This window comes from Anser cygnoides, chromosome 20, assembly GCF_040182565.1.
Source record: "Anser cygnoides isolate HZ-2024a breed goose chromosome 20, Taihu_goose_T2T_genome, whole genome shotgun sequence".
Taxonomy (NCBI): domain Eukaryota; kingdom Metazoa; phylum Chordata; class Aves; order Anseriformes; family Anatidae; genus Anser; species Anser cygnoides.
The window spans coordinates 5,432,024-5,445,787 of record NC_089892.1 but is presented as its reverse complement, the minus strand read 5'-3'; the positions used below and the strand labels follow the sequence as shown (position 1 = coordinate 5,445,787).

General features: G+C 55.4%; 1 protein-coding gene across 1 annotated transcript; it reads left to right on the top strand.

Annotated features, from left to right (window-relative positions):
- The first annotated feature begins 52 nt into the window (after positions 1-52).
- Positions 53-12,231, top strand: AIF1L (allograft inflammatory factor 1 like). Its single transcript, XM_048055752.2, has 5 exons — positions 53-204; positions 3,988-4,054; positions 7,067-7,108; positions 8,270-8,432; positions 9,904-12,231. Exons 1-5 carry the CDS (start codon positions 127-129, stop codon positions 9,989-9,991), a joined length of 438 nt encoding a protein of 145 aa, XP_047911709.1. The 5' UTR covers positions 53-126; the 3' UTR covers positions 9,992-12,231.
- The last annotated feature ends 1,533 nt before the right edge of the window (positions 12,232-13,764 follow it).

The window sequence follows — 13,764 nt, the reverse complement described above, 5'->3', positions numbered from 1 at the left end:
TCCCCGAGGGGGAAAAGGCCTGAGGCGGCCCCCGGGGGGTGGCTGCGGGGAACGGGTTAACGGCGGGGGCGGGGGCCCGGCCCGGCCCTACTTAAGGCGGCGGCGGGCGCGGGGCGGCTCCGCGAGATGGCGGCTCCGCGCCGGCCGAGCGGCGGGGGGCTGAGGCGGGCCCCTCAGGACGGGCGGCTGGAGGAGATCAACAAGGTGGGAAGGGTTTGGGGTGAGCGGTGGTGGGGCTGAGCCCGCTGGGCGAGGGAGAGGAGGGTGAGGGTGTGTGAGTGGGGTGGCCGCTCAGTTCGTGGTAGGTGTCCCCCCGCTCGGGGGGGTGTTGGGTGTGGGGTGAGGGAGGTGTTGGGGGGCCTGGGGGGGTTGGATCCCCTGTGCCTGGGGGATCTGGGGGTCTACGTCCCCTCTGCCTGCTCCTCCAGCTCCACACAGCACTGCCCGGGCAGCTCCGTGTGCCCGTGGGTGCTGTGGGGCTGGGTGCTGTGGAATTCCCCTGGGGAAGGCGCTCCAGAAAGAATGGGCGCCCTTGTTCTCCCAGCGGGCTTCGACCTCCTCTCCGTCACGTCCAGTGCCTCGAGTTCCCCTCCTGAGAGCAAGGGGCTTCAGCTGCTCCGAGGAGCCGACTCCAGACTTCCTCTGGTCTTTCACCGTAACGGGGCTAGGTGAACACGGGGCTGTCGGGCGTCCCACAGCCTTGAGCAAGGAAACGGTGACTCCTGGCTCAGAGCAAAGCGCTCCGGGCTGCCTGCCCCTGGTGCACATCCAGCCTGCAGCTGGGGGCTCGCCCCGTCCCTGGCTTGGCGCGGCTCGTGGAGGCAGCTCTGTTGGCGTCCCTCCTGGCCAAGTGCGGTTCTGGGGGTGAAAAGAAGGTCTTAACCTCAAAACTACCGATTATGGGACTTTTAGGGTCACTTCTTGGTGGGTCTGGTGGGCTGTTGGTGATACAGCTGGTGGCCTCTTGGTGTTCCAGGGGGAGAAATCAGAGGCACGCAAGACAGGAGCCCTGAGGAGGCGGTGGGCTCCTTGCCCTTGTGTTAATGGGGCAGTGAAAAGTGTTGGTATGTGCCTCCCAGCAGGGTGAGACAGCTGAGGTGGAGGCTATGTAGGTCACTGGGGAGGGAATTAGGTGATTAGAAACCAGGAGGTGCTGCTGTAGAACGGGAGCACTTGGCTAAAAAGGGGCCTTTCAAACAGGCTGCTTGAAGCAGGTGAGACAGTGCCCCACAGAGGGGGGTGAGTGGGCCTGAAGCGTCCCTATAGGGGACACCTTCCCCTGGGGTTGGGAGGAATGGGGTGTGCTGTACCTGCTGCTGCAGAGCTGTCTTCAGCCCAGCACAGGGCAGACACGGGATCCTTCTGCAGTGAACCCCACGCTGCTGCACTTTGCTCGCTCTGTGCAGCACTGGGGGCTTGCTGGGAGCAGCCATGGGGTGGAACGGCTCCAACCTCCCTCTGACACCGAGCTGCTGCACGGACTTGGGCTGACAGCATGCCTGGAGCCTGGGAGGGGGGTTTCCTAAGCCCTGACCAGCCCCTGGACTGCAAACTAATAAAATGCTCCTAGTAAAAACTAATCCCACAGTCCACATTCCGATCGGGTGTAATCTTGTTGTCTCATCCCAACATCCAGCTCCTTCCCAGCCCTGATTTCCTGGCGGCTTTCTACCCCTGAGCTCTGTGGGATGAGGGTGTTTGGCAGGAAATGTCCAGAGTGCACACATGCTGCTGAAAGACAGCTGAGCCCAGTATTGCATTTTCATTTCCAGCCTGAAGCTCTCCTCTGGGAACCCCTCTTGGCCATTCCCCCCTTCCTGGGGAATGGTGATCACATTGCTCTGCCTCGTGCATCAAGGTGGCAAGCGTAATCCAGCACAGATTAGTTTCAACCTGGCTTTACCCTCTAATGCACGGGGCTGCAGGGAGCTCAGCCTGCAGGAGAGCAGGTGCCCTGGGCGCAAGAAGCAGGCGGGCACGAACATCCCTCAGCCACTTCGTAGCCTCTGCAGGCTGGGCAGCTGCCCTCGGGCACCTCAACAGCCTGACCAGAGCCTGGCCTGGCAGCTGGAGCCCTTTAGGGGGGCAAGGATTTGTTTTACAGGTTTTGTTCAGGTTGTTTTACAGGTAGCTGGGAATCGTGTAGCTGCATTTGTTGGCCTGGAAAAGTCTCTCTCCAAGAAAGAGCAGAAGCAGGGGAGAGGCCGGGGCTTATTTTTGAGCAGTTCTTATTATAGAACAAGCCCCTTAAAATGGGAGCGTTAGCAAAGGGCTCTGGGAGGACCTTCGGCCGCTTGGGCAGTGACTGAGTCACAGGCCCTGGGGACCGAATTCCTACGCGCTATTGTGAGCGCTGGCCTTATCGCAGCCACGGGGCAGCTCGCATACAATGCCGAGGGTGGAATGCCTTTGAAATTCGTCCCCCTGCCGCTTCCTTCAGTGCGGAGCAGCTGCAGCTCCCCTGTGGGTGAGATGCAAGGGGTCTGGGTGCTGGGCGTGTGCCCGGTGTCACCCCTCCTGCTCTGCACCATGCTGCCAGACCCCAGGCACGTGTCCCCCAGCCATCCCGCGTGGTGCAGCCTTCCCTTCTGCTCTCCCGTCCCCTGTCCTGCAGCTCTCCGCTGCTTCTGTGGGGCAGGAACAAGGCTGTGACCTGGTGGCCAGGAGATGCTCAGGCTCAGCTCTGGTTCTCAGCGAGATTTGGCAAGTGCCTTTCGCAGTGGCGGTAGGTAACACGACTCTGCTCTCTGGTGACTTCTGCTGCTGGCTGAGCCCCGGCCTCAAAGCCGAATTGTGCCTTTGTGCGGGGCTGGCACATGATACCCCTGGGTAGAAAGAGCTGAGATAAAGGAAAGCGAGCTCTCTGAGGAGGGTGAAAGAAGGAACTGGGAACATTGCTTTTCCCCACGGCTCTCAGCTTGAGTTGGTGCCCATGGTGATGAGGGAAGCCTGTGTCACCCCAGTTTAGTTGAGGGGTCTCTGGTCTCCCATTTGGCGTTTGGGACTGACAGACACTTCTGCCCAGGTGGGCTTCCTACCGACCTCAGGTTGGCTGCACAGAAAGGGTTTGCCTGAAGGATGGGCTGGGGGTGGTCTTGTTAACAGCAAGTGGTGCTGTCCCAGTACTACCAGTGCCGGAGATCCTCGTCTCATGGGGACCCCATCCTGCCTTTGTGAGCACAAATAGCTGATGAAGAAACAAACGCACAGAGTAGGAAGTAGCCTCAGCCCCTGGAGGGGTTTTTATGCCGGACAAGCAGTGCCTGAGCTGTGCAGATGTTAATGATTTCTGTGCTGAAGAATGCGGTGTTGTTGCTGAACACAGATCGAGGCATTACACTGCGCGGGGCTGGCTGGGGCCGGGCGGTGTGGGAGGGCAGGGGCAGGACCCAAACCTGCTGCTGCTGGCTCCAGGGGTGCTGCTGGCAGGGCACAGCGGCGAGGCTGGCTCTGCAAGCTCTGTTCTTGTTGGGTACCTGATGGATTTTGAGGTGGGGCTAGGGAGAAGCGACCAGAACTGACCGGGGATTTCCTCTCCAGCCTGAGCAAAGCGATGGGAGAAATGGACAGACAGTCTGAGAAAGAGGGAGCCCTCTGTCCCTTCCCTCAAAATACAAAATACCCGTCCTCTCCTGGGTGCGTGACGTTCTGCAGCCTTTGCCTGCTCTATTTGCCAGCCCTCAGAGTTCACTTGAGAGTTTAAAGTCTCTGAAACGAGTGCTTTTTGCAAGGAATAGGAGTCCTTGCTGGGAATGGGTGCCTGGCCCATGTGCTGCGTGTGCTTGAGCAGAGATTGGGGGGCTGAGGCCTTGGGTGAGCAAGAAGGGGTGTCGGGGGGTGTCACGCAGTTGTTGAGGCGTGGTGGGGTTTGACCCATTTTAAGCCTCCTGGCGCAGAGGCACAGATATGGCCCTCTGGGATTTGTGTAGGTCTTCTGGGTAACGCTGTTTCCTTTCTTTAACCTTGGGGATACTTTCACTGTTTTAGGAATTTCTCTGTGACCCGAAGTTCAGTGATGAAGAAGACCTGGAGGAGAAGCTGGCGGTGTTCAAAGGTGAGAGCTGGTGGTCGGTCAGCCCGTTTGCTCTGAACATGTTATTTCCCTCAGCACTTACGTCTTACCAGCCTGAAGTTTTCTGCTGAATAAGTCATACGGGACTGAGCTGAGATGGAAACCTTTCCCTTGCTTGTGGAACTCGATGAAACTCCCCAGGGGTGGTTTTCCCACCTGAGCCTTTGTGCTTCCCCCTCTTGCAGGGCAGGGACGTGTCAGCATGCAGACATCCTGCCTGGAGGCTGCTATTGCTGCAAAACCTGCTGCGTGGGCAGAGCCCCCGGGAGCAGCGAAGGAGGCAAGTTTCTGTCTCAGTACCTAGACAAGCTGGCTGGTATAATGCACAATGCAGAAGCTGGACTTTTTTCAGTGAGTAGGAGGACCTCTTCCCACAGAGCAGGGGTCTCGAATCCTTCCTGAAGGAGCTGAGGCTCTTTTCTCTCCAGAATTTTCTGCAGCCTGCCCTGGTCCTTCCCAAGCCCCTCAGTACCAGAGCCAGCAGCACGAACGTCTCTAGTCCTGCCCGAAGCAGGTCTAGCTCCAATGTGTAGGCAGACTGGGGGCTTAGGTTTGGGTCATTCGTTGGCTAGGGGATAGAGAAACAGCTCAAAAGCCTGGTTTTGGGGTTTAGAGCTTGTCCCCAGAGTAGTTAAAGGACAGGATTTAGCAGGGCTGCTCTGGGTGCAGCCAGTTTCTATCCGAGCAGTGGCTGAAGGCAGTCGTTTCCCCCACGGCCTCTGAGAACGCATGCCTTCTGCGTCACGGTGCCCTCAAGGTTTGTCCTCAGCCTGGCTCTAGCCAAATAAAGCCTGACCCTGCTTCCATTTCAGGCGTTGCCTGCTATTTCCCTGTGAATTTTGGCTTTGCAATGCAGCATGGAGGAAGCTGGCTGGGGTTTAGCGCTCCTTTACCCTGCTAGGAGCGGAGGAGCCTCCTGTGCTCCCCCATCCTTTTTTCTGTTGACTTTTTGTGTGGCTTTGACTTTTGGCTGCAGCCCTGCATTATTTTCCCATCACAACTGGGGCTCTTCAAACATTGCAGCCGTGGGGTCACAGGCGCAGAATTCCCTGTAACAAGAGCCCCTGGCATCTCCTCCTGCTGCCTCGTGAGCTTGCCTCCGTGGCCTGTCCCGCTCTCCAACGCCTCCTCCGGGCTCCTCCGACAATCGGCTCATTGTGTGATGATGGGGGGAGTGTTTCTTCTCTGCCGCCCTCCCCAGCGGGAGCCCTGGGAGCCCCTGTGCGCTCCGTGCTTGTGTAAACGCAGTTGTGAGGGGAGGGACCGGGCATGGCTTTGCCCCACCAAATCCCTGCAGCTGGGATGGGAGGGAAAGGCGGGCGTGTGAGCCGAGGCTCAGCGCACGGCGATGTAAAGCTGCCTCTGTTCTCCACGCTCCTGGCTCAGCTTTCAGCTGAGAAGAAAGGAAAACGTGCCGGGCACAGGCGCTGCAGAGCAGGGTGTGTGTCCCCGGGCGCGTGCTGGGGCTCCTGACCCCTGCCTGGGGAGGTGGCGGTTCATTTGCACAAGGTCGTTACGGCGGGGCAGAGCGTGGGGGGCATCCAGCATCACTTCGGGCCCCTAAGCAGATGCGTGACAGCCCCAGTTTCACCTAGGGAGGGTTGCTTAATGCTCAAGGGGGAGCCTTGTGCCTGCCTGGAGCAAGCACAGCTTTGGTCTGTGCCTGGTACTCCTGTAGGCCTGTGCTGTTGAGCTCCTGACAGCAATCCACAGCTGAGACCCAGGTAAAGTCACGCCAGCTCCTCCGCCTCCTGTCCGTGGCTGCCCTTCACTTCAGCTCACCCAGCTCCTTCCTTCAGACGCGCAAGTCCTGGGGCACGCTCTGATGTGTGAAACACCCCTTCTTCCCTTCGGCTCCCTAAATTAGCCTGCCACTTCTCAGTTCACGCTTGTCTGCTTGCTGGTGTTCCCGGGGCAAAGGGCTCTTTTCCCTTTGGGGGAAGTTGCAGCCTGGGAGCTCTCACTTAATTTGAGCCCTTTGAGGCTCTTGTGGGGATTGAGTGCTAACTGCAGGGCAAGTGGAGATTTCTCCAGCTGTGCATGGATGGATGGTGGCAGCAGGCATCTTGCTCTCTCCATTTAGCAGAATTGAGGTTAAGGTGGGGGCCCCCCTGTGGCACAAGGAGCCGCATGGTCTGTAAGACAGGCAAATCCTTGCCTGAAGAGCTTATGTTCTAAATGGGGAACAGCGAGGGGGGGGGGGTAGGAAGCACAGGTGTGCCTCTGAAAGATCAGAAGCTGCCCAGGACTAAAATCCTGATTTCCTGGCTCAGAGCAGTGCTCTGTCTGTCACGGCGTGCCGGCTTTCCTCCTGCGACGCTGCCCAGGCTGCCTGAGCTGGTTCTGCCTTTCTCTGAGGATGCTGGAGTCGCCTGGTTTGGAGAGCTTTGACACCAGGTTGGAAGGGCAAGCAGCCTGCTCCAGTGTAACTGCTCCCAGCCGTGTTCTTGGCCTCACCCTCTCGACGTGGTCCCTGAGCATCTCTGCTGGCAGGTCTTGCTCCGGGAGCACAGCACGGTGCTGGGAGGACTGCAGAGTTTGTCCCTTGCTATTGCAGGCAACTACGTCACTTAATCCCCCTCCTAATCCGATCAAGCTTTGTCTTGGGAGTGCTCAGGGTTTTGCTTTTCTTGCTACTCCTTCTGGGAGGCTGTTCCAGAGCTTTGTTTTTCTGGCTGGAAGCCTTTTAACACTACTCGTGGCTAGCTGATAACTTGTTCTCATGCCAGTGTTTTCTTTCAGCTCAACTGAAAAGCGGCCACAATTAAAGAGCACTTAACTGTGGAGCCCTGGACTTGAGACAGGGGTGTTAAAACCAGGTCTTGAGACTGTCTCCCCCTGAGCTGTTTGCGTTCTGCAGGGTATCAATCGTATCCCCAAACCTCCTGTTTTCCTGCTCCGATCAGGCAGTGCTCCAAAGCCCCGCGTGCCCCCTGCTCTGTCTCCCCGCTGGAGCAGCTCTGACCTGCTAACTTGTTTCTGTGTCTCTTCCAGAGAAGTACATGGAGTTTGACCTGAACAACCAAGGCGAGATCGGTGAGTGATGTGGGGAGGCTGTTACTGGGCTGGAGGGGTGACTGCCTGCTGAGATGGTGTCTGCTGCTGTCTGCTGCTCCCCTCTGTACTTGCACTGCTGAGGAGGAAAACTGCTCCTGGGTCTGGCCTTGCTGGGCTCCTGATCCCCAGCCAGGGGCTTCCTCGCGCTCCAGCCCCTGCCCCTCAACTTTCTCAGTCTCTCCTCACCTGCTTCAGGATCCAAGCTCTTCTCAGTCCTGTTCTCCTCCTGACTCTCTGCTGCTTTCTGTTCCAAATGCTTTCTTCTGTCTCTCCACCAGGGCCACCTTTTTCCAACCCTCAGCATTTCCAGAGCGGGGGAGCTGCAGGGCTCGCACTACCCCGAGTTCTGCCTGGCGTGAGGCAGAAGCTGTGTAAAACCCCAAGCAATTCCAGTGCAGTGAAGCTCTTCCCTTTGGTGGGAAGGGATCAGAGGGAAAAATGGGAACTGGGTGTGAGTCTGGCCCAGCAGAATGGCCCTGCTTTGGGGCTGGAAAGCACCAGTTAGGTAAAGGCAGGTTTCTCCAGGCCTGGAGCAGACACCTAAGTGCAGGCACTTGCATGCTGTGCCCTTGCAGGAGGCTCTTGCCTTGCTCCCCTCCTCCACCAGCCCTTGAGCTGAAATTGAACCCATGGGGAGCTGGAGGAGCCTGGCTCCGGGCTGCAAAGCCTTTCCGGGAGGGAAGGGGCCGCAGGTCCTGGCGGCACGGTGAGAGCAATGGAAGGAAATGGCCTGTGGCGATGGGCAGGGGCGCCTGCTCCCAGAGCCTGTTTGTCTCCAGCTTTAACCCCGGTATTGTTTTCCCCCCCTTCCTCGTCCTTGTGATTCTTGGCACCGTTCTCTGAGCTCAGCAGCAGTGTCCCTGCGTGTCTTTGGATCACTTTGGGAGTTGCCCCTTTTCTGCAGTGTGTGGTGCTTTTATTCTTGAGCTGCACAAATAGGAAGCGATGCTCCTCGCTGCCAGTGCAGCAGTGGGCTGTGCTGGAGGCTTCTCTCTGCTTTCAGCTGGCAGCTTCGTGCCATCAGCCTTGGGGGGGTCCACAGGTGAGGGTCTGAGTTGGGAACTCCAGCCTTGTGCCCCCAGGGTTGGTCTGGGCTCAGCGTGGTCACCTTGCCGCAGCACCAGTGCCTTGCTCTTGCAGATCTGATGTCTGTCAAAAGGATGATGGAGAAGATGGGGGCTCCGAAGACCCACCTGGAACTGAAGAAGATGATCTCTGAGGTGACCGGCGGGGTTAGCGAGACCATCTCCTACCAGGACTTCGTCAACGTGATGCTTGGCAAGCGCTCCGCTGTCCTGAAGCTGTGAGTGCCCTTGGGAGGGGACGGGGGAGAGGCTGGAAGCCAGCGGTGTGCTGGGGGAGCTGGAAGGCAGCGGCTGCCCTGCTTGGTGGAGGCGGAGCTGTGCGTGTGCCCTGGGCCTGGAGGGGACAGGAGGACCCTCGCACCGGGGGAGGCAGGACTTGAGCAGTGAATGGCGGTCCTGCAAACCCCAGCAGTGCTGGTTCCTATTGCCCACAGGATGCTCCTCCCTGCCCCGTTTTGGACAGATGGGCAGTACGCGGAGAGGAGACGTGCCTGAAACAGCTGGTGTGTGCTGGGAAAGGTTTTGTGTTACTGGCTGCCAGCGCTCGCCTCCCACGGCCGCCTCTGCCCTCTTGACAGGGCTCAGAGAGTCCTGCTGTAACAAATGGCTTCCCAACGCTTGCTTGGCTCCCGCTGGTAGTGGGGTGGGTTCTCTTGGCTCCGTCTCCGCCCCATTGAAGCCTGGCTTTTCCTTTCACAGCCACAGAGGCTGGCCCTGCTTTTGTTTGTTACCACCGTGAATAGGAGCTGCTCCTCTCCATCCCGCTTGCCCCTTTCTGAAGGCAGCTTTAGAAAGGCAGCCAGCTTTCTCCCAGGTTGGGAGGAAGGATACTGGAGCTTGTTCCCTCTGAGCTGGTACGTGCTTGCTGGTGAGCTCTCCTTTCCCCACTGGGTGCTCCGTCTGCATGTTGGGATGCTCCACTTCCAAGCGCGCACACTTCTGACACCCTCGCTGCTCTCTTTGCTGAAGCAGGCTGAGCCTGCAGCCTGTCCCTTATCATCCATCCTTCCTCGCAGCTGCAGCAGCTTTCACAGACGGGTCCCTTCTTTTGCTGACAAACAGATGCCCCATTGTCTCTTGGACTCTGTTTAGAGCAGGAGCAGAAATGTAAAACTCGTCCCGAGAGCAGCGCAGTCCTTTGATCCGGCGTGGCAGCTGGCATTCCCAGCGTAGCTGCAGTCCTCAGGGAGGAAGACAGTGCTGGTGGTTGCAGAATGCTTGGGATTCTTCTAGCTGCTGCCTTGCTCCTCGTCTCTGCCCTCTTCCCTGGCTGTAATTGCCGTTGCTTGCTTGGTTTGGCTTTCGAATGTTCTGCTGTATGGTTATACACAAGGTGGGCCAGGGCTGGTGTTTGTTTTGACGCATCAGGAGCACTTGGCATGCAGTGTGTGCCCAAGGGATTTCGGAAGTGGCTGTCTAAATAAAATGTGCTAATCCTCTGGGCTCTGAGAGGAAAACCAGCAGAGGCTCTGGGAACGCACTCCTGGAAGCTGCTGGAAAGGCAAAGCTGCCTGCTGAGCTGGCAGCACTGCCCTCTGTTGGCTTTCCATCCTCTGTTAATTATCAGATGCCCGTTGTATAGAAGGCAGATGCTATTTTTCAGCAAATAAGATAATCCCACCCCCCTGTGATGAGTGGAGATGCACCTGCTTTTTTTTTTTAACCTGTATTATCTGTTGTGTTTTGCAGGGTTATGATGTTTGAAGGAAAAGCCAATGAAAGCAACCCAAAACCTTCTGGTCCGCCTCCAGAGAGAGACATAGCCAGCCTCCCTTGAAGAGAGCAGGCTGGGAAATTGGCACTGTTTGCTTTGCTGGTCTGTAACAGGGGTTACCTGTGCTTTGGTACTCTCTACTGTGGACAGTCCTAGTTTTCAACTAACCTGCCTTAGAGGAACGGCAAGGGAAGCTGGAGTCCCCAGCTCGGGTCTTTCTGCTGCATCCCTTAGCTAACTTGATTTGTTAGAAGCTGTAGCACCAAGTGTAATGTGAGACAAAAAAAAAAAACAAACAAATCTGATCTTACTCTTTCCTCTGCCCTTCCTGCATTTCTCACATGAAGAGGAGCTACTTTCCTCCCAGCTCACGGATTCAGAGCTGTGCTTGTCACAACAGGTTCCTGAAGGGCCTTTCTGCCAGACACTGAGTGCTTCCCTGGCGGAGCCCCCTACAGCAGCTGCATTGGTGCGAAGAAATAAGTGCCTTCTCTGCTCTGTCATGTGCTTCCTGACTTTGGTCTATTTTTTTCCCTCCTGACTTGATCAAACCCAAGTCAGGCTCCCACCTCTGTGGCCTAGGTGCGTGCTGGGTGAACATGGGGAGGTGCACTGACACCAGAGGTCTGCCAGCAGGGACTTTAAGCTTGGAAGTGGGCATGGCTCACTGCACAGAAAGGCTTCTGTGTGCTCCCTGGGTTCATCCTGCAGTCAGATCTTGGGGCTGAGCCAAGTGAGCTGTTCAAAACAACAACACAAAAATCATTTTCCTGTGTCCCCTACTCAGATCCTTGTCCCAGATCTCAGTGTCCCCATCAGCCCTGGGAGTAAGTTCTGCACAATCAGCATGTGATGTCCTTGATGTGCCTGGGTCCTCTACTTCTGGAAGACCCTTGTCTGCTGCCGAGGCTAGGATGTTGTAAGGGAACATTTCTTTAGCTGCTAAATTCAGTGAGGACTTTTGTTTGGGCTTCACCTTGAACCAAATGCATATCACAGGTGCTTAGACTAGGGCCAAGGTGCCCTTCTGTTCTGGAGGCCCGTTTATCAGGCCCTTCCACTGTAGTTTGCCTTAGGACAGGGTCAAACCTAAGCTGTCAGCAGGAACATGCTCTGCAGATAACCCTGCAGCCAATATCCTGCTGGCTTCTACCAGAAATTAGGTTAGCAATGGGCAGGAATTGTCTTCAGGTAGTAGCTGTTTGACTGCTGGCTACAAGGCAAAGACAAGAACCCTCCACAGGATGCTATAAACCAAAGGCTGACAGACCGGAGGAGTCTGGCAACCCTGGTGGATAAACCCGCATGAAAACTGAGGTACTTGGAAGCTAAAGAAAAAAGTTCTGCCAAGTCTCTTTTTCAGCTGAGGAAAAACCACCGACCCGTTTAGCCTTAGGTCTTTCCCCCTGCCCCTTTCTGGCTTGCTCTGCTTTTTCCTTGGCCTCTGAGACTTGTTGATCAGCCATAGCAAGAGAGGCAAACAGTAAGATAAGTCACAGCCCTGAACTAAAAAGGGGCAAACTGAAACCCTATCCCGGAGAGGGGAGCCCAACACCAGCAAGTGAGGACGATTAAAGCTAATTCAGGGTCCTCTTCCTGATAAATCTCTGCTTGGATCAGACCAGGAGCATAATCTCTGAACAGGTAGTTGTCTGTCCTGTCCATCAAGTGTAGAAACAAGCCTGCTGTTATGCCTTTGCAGCCCCTCAGGAAGGCTTAGGGGGAAAATGGAAGCTTCAAGTGTAAGGAAGCTCTTTGGCCAAACTGAGCCCTGCAAGTTTCTTCCAGACCAGCTAAGGATGAGGATCTTTCTTCATGCAGCTGCCCTTTCTGATTTTGTAGACTTCTCTGCATGTGTTTCAGCTTGGTCCCTTGGGACTACTGGGCACACTTTCCTGATACATAAGACCTCAAGCTTGCAAAATAAGAGTGGCTGTAAATGCAGAGTAAGAGCTGGGACCAGGTGTAGCTGGGACTGTGCTATCCACACTCTGGTTATTGCAGTGATTCTTGCTCTATACACAACTTCTGGAATCCAGATGTTTGCTCTTTGCCCTTCCCCATTTTTTCTTAAATGTTCTTGGCAGCTTTTAACTTTTTAAAATCACAGTTTAATAAATTTTAAAGGAAAATACAGATGATTAACTCTACTAGGCTTATTGTTCCTGCCAAAGGCTGCACTTTTATTTAAAAAAACATTCTCACTACTGTTTGCATGAAAACCAAAACTGCAATGGAGAGAGAAAAATTGTAAGAGCAGTACCAGTCTACTTTGAAGACTGAAAATAAATCTTTTGAAGCTATACTATGTGTCAGTGTATTTAGTTTAGCTTTTCTGAGGCTTGGTCCAAATGATTGGCTGCAGATTAGTTGAGCTGTTTTCCAAGTTGGTTAATATAAACCCTTAAATAGATCTTGGTTTGCACTGCCTTGATCTGATCTTTATCTGTGTAATAACTGACCGAATGCCTTTGAGTTTGTGTTACAAAATGCAGAGGCCACCTCCTGAAAGCCAGCCTCTGATTTTTCTCTAAAGAAAACAGGTGGCAGTGCTTGTTTTAAGGAATGACTTGTTTATCAGGAGCAGACACTTGCAATGCTTCTCATGTAAGATTACTTTTTTTTTTTTCATGCTCTCTGCTCTTGAAGCAATTGCCTGAGGTTCTTATCTGATGTGAGTTATCAAAATGGAAACCAGGCTTCCTAGGGGAATGAGTGGGTATGCTTTATCCATGTATTCCTCAAAAGGAGAGAGCTGCCCTTAGATCACAGCCCTGTCTGCTTTCTGCTGCCTGTTAGCCTCTAGGAATGCACCTGCTTTTCTGGGCTGTGAGTTAAAGCTGTTGTTCAGTTGGGGGACAGAAAAAGGATCATGTGGGAATTTAGTTGTGGTTTGCTATACTTCGGGTCACTACCTGCACATATCACTACTGTTATCTGTGTGGAAATCCATGCCTTTTTGATCCTAGATAAAATGAAGTGCAGGCTCCTGGAGCTGGGAACAGCCTTTCCCAATGTGTCTGTGTCACCACAGGGCTGTGTTGGGGTGATGTGCTCCCTGTGGGGGTGTGCTGGGTGGGAGGTGAGCCCCTGAGCTTCAGCCAGGAGGAGGTGAGGAAGGACGCTTGGATATTAGGAAATAGTTCTTTACTGAAAGGGTTGTTAGGCATTGGAAGGGGCTGCCCAGGGAAGTGGTTGAGTCACCATCCCTGGAGGTCTTTAAAAGACGTTTAGATTTAGAGCTTAGCGATATGGTTTAGTGGAGGACTTGTTAGTGTTAGGTCAAAGGTTGGACTGGGTGACCTTGGAGGTCTCTTCCAACCTAGATGATTTTGTGGAGGACACCTGGGCCTTGCTCTGACTGACAAAGCAAGGGCTACTTTGGTGGGGCCTCAAAGCACCATAAGGGTGTCTTCCCCTTGCAGTGCTTCATCGTTTCAACCTCAGCGTGTGCCTGGCGGTGCACAAGGACCAGCCTCCAGCACCTGACCACACTTGCCCCCACTGAGGGAGTGGGATTTCTTTGGGGTGCAGCACTGTTGGGCCTGGGGAAGCAGCACCACAGCCCCCCACGGAGGTTGATGGGCTGGGAGGGATGGCTCTGGCTTTGTTGGCGGCCAGACCCGTGCCAACGCCTCGACCCAGTGGGTCCCTGAGGGCCGTGGGGTCCCCTCAGCGCCATGGGGTCCCCTCAGGGCTATGGGGTGCGTCCTGCAGCAGGCCCGCAACCAGCGCAGAGCAAGCAGAACACGCACAACAAATACTTTATTAAACACAGCCTCCAGCCGAGCCTTGGCAGCCCTCACACCGCCAGGAGCCGCCCCTTATTTCCCCCT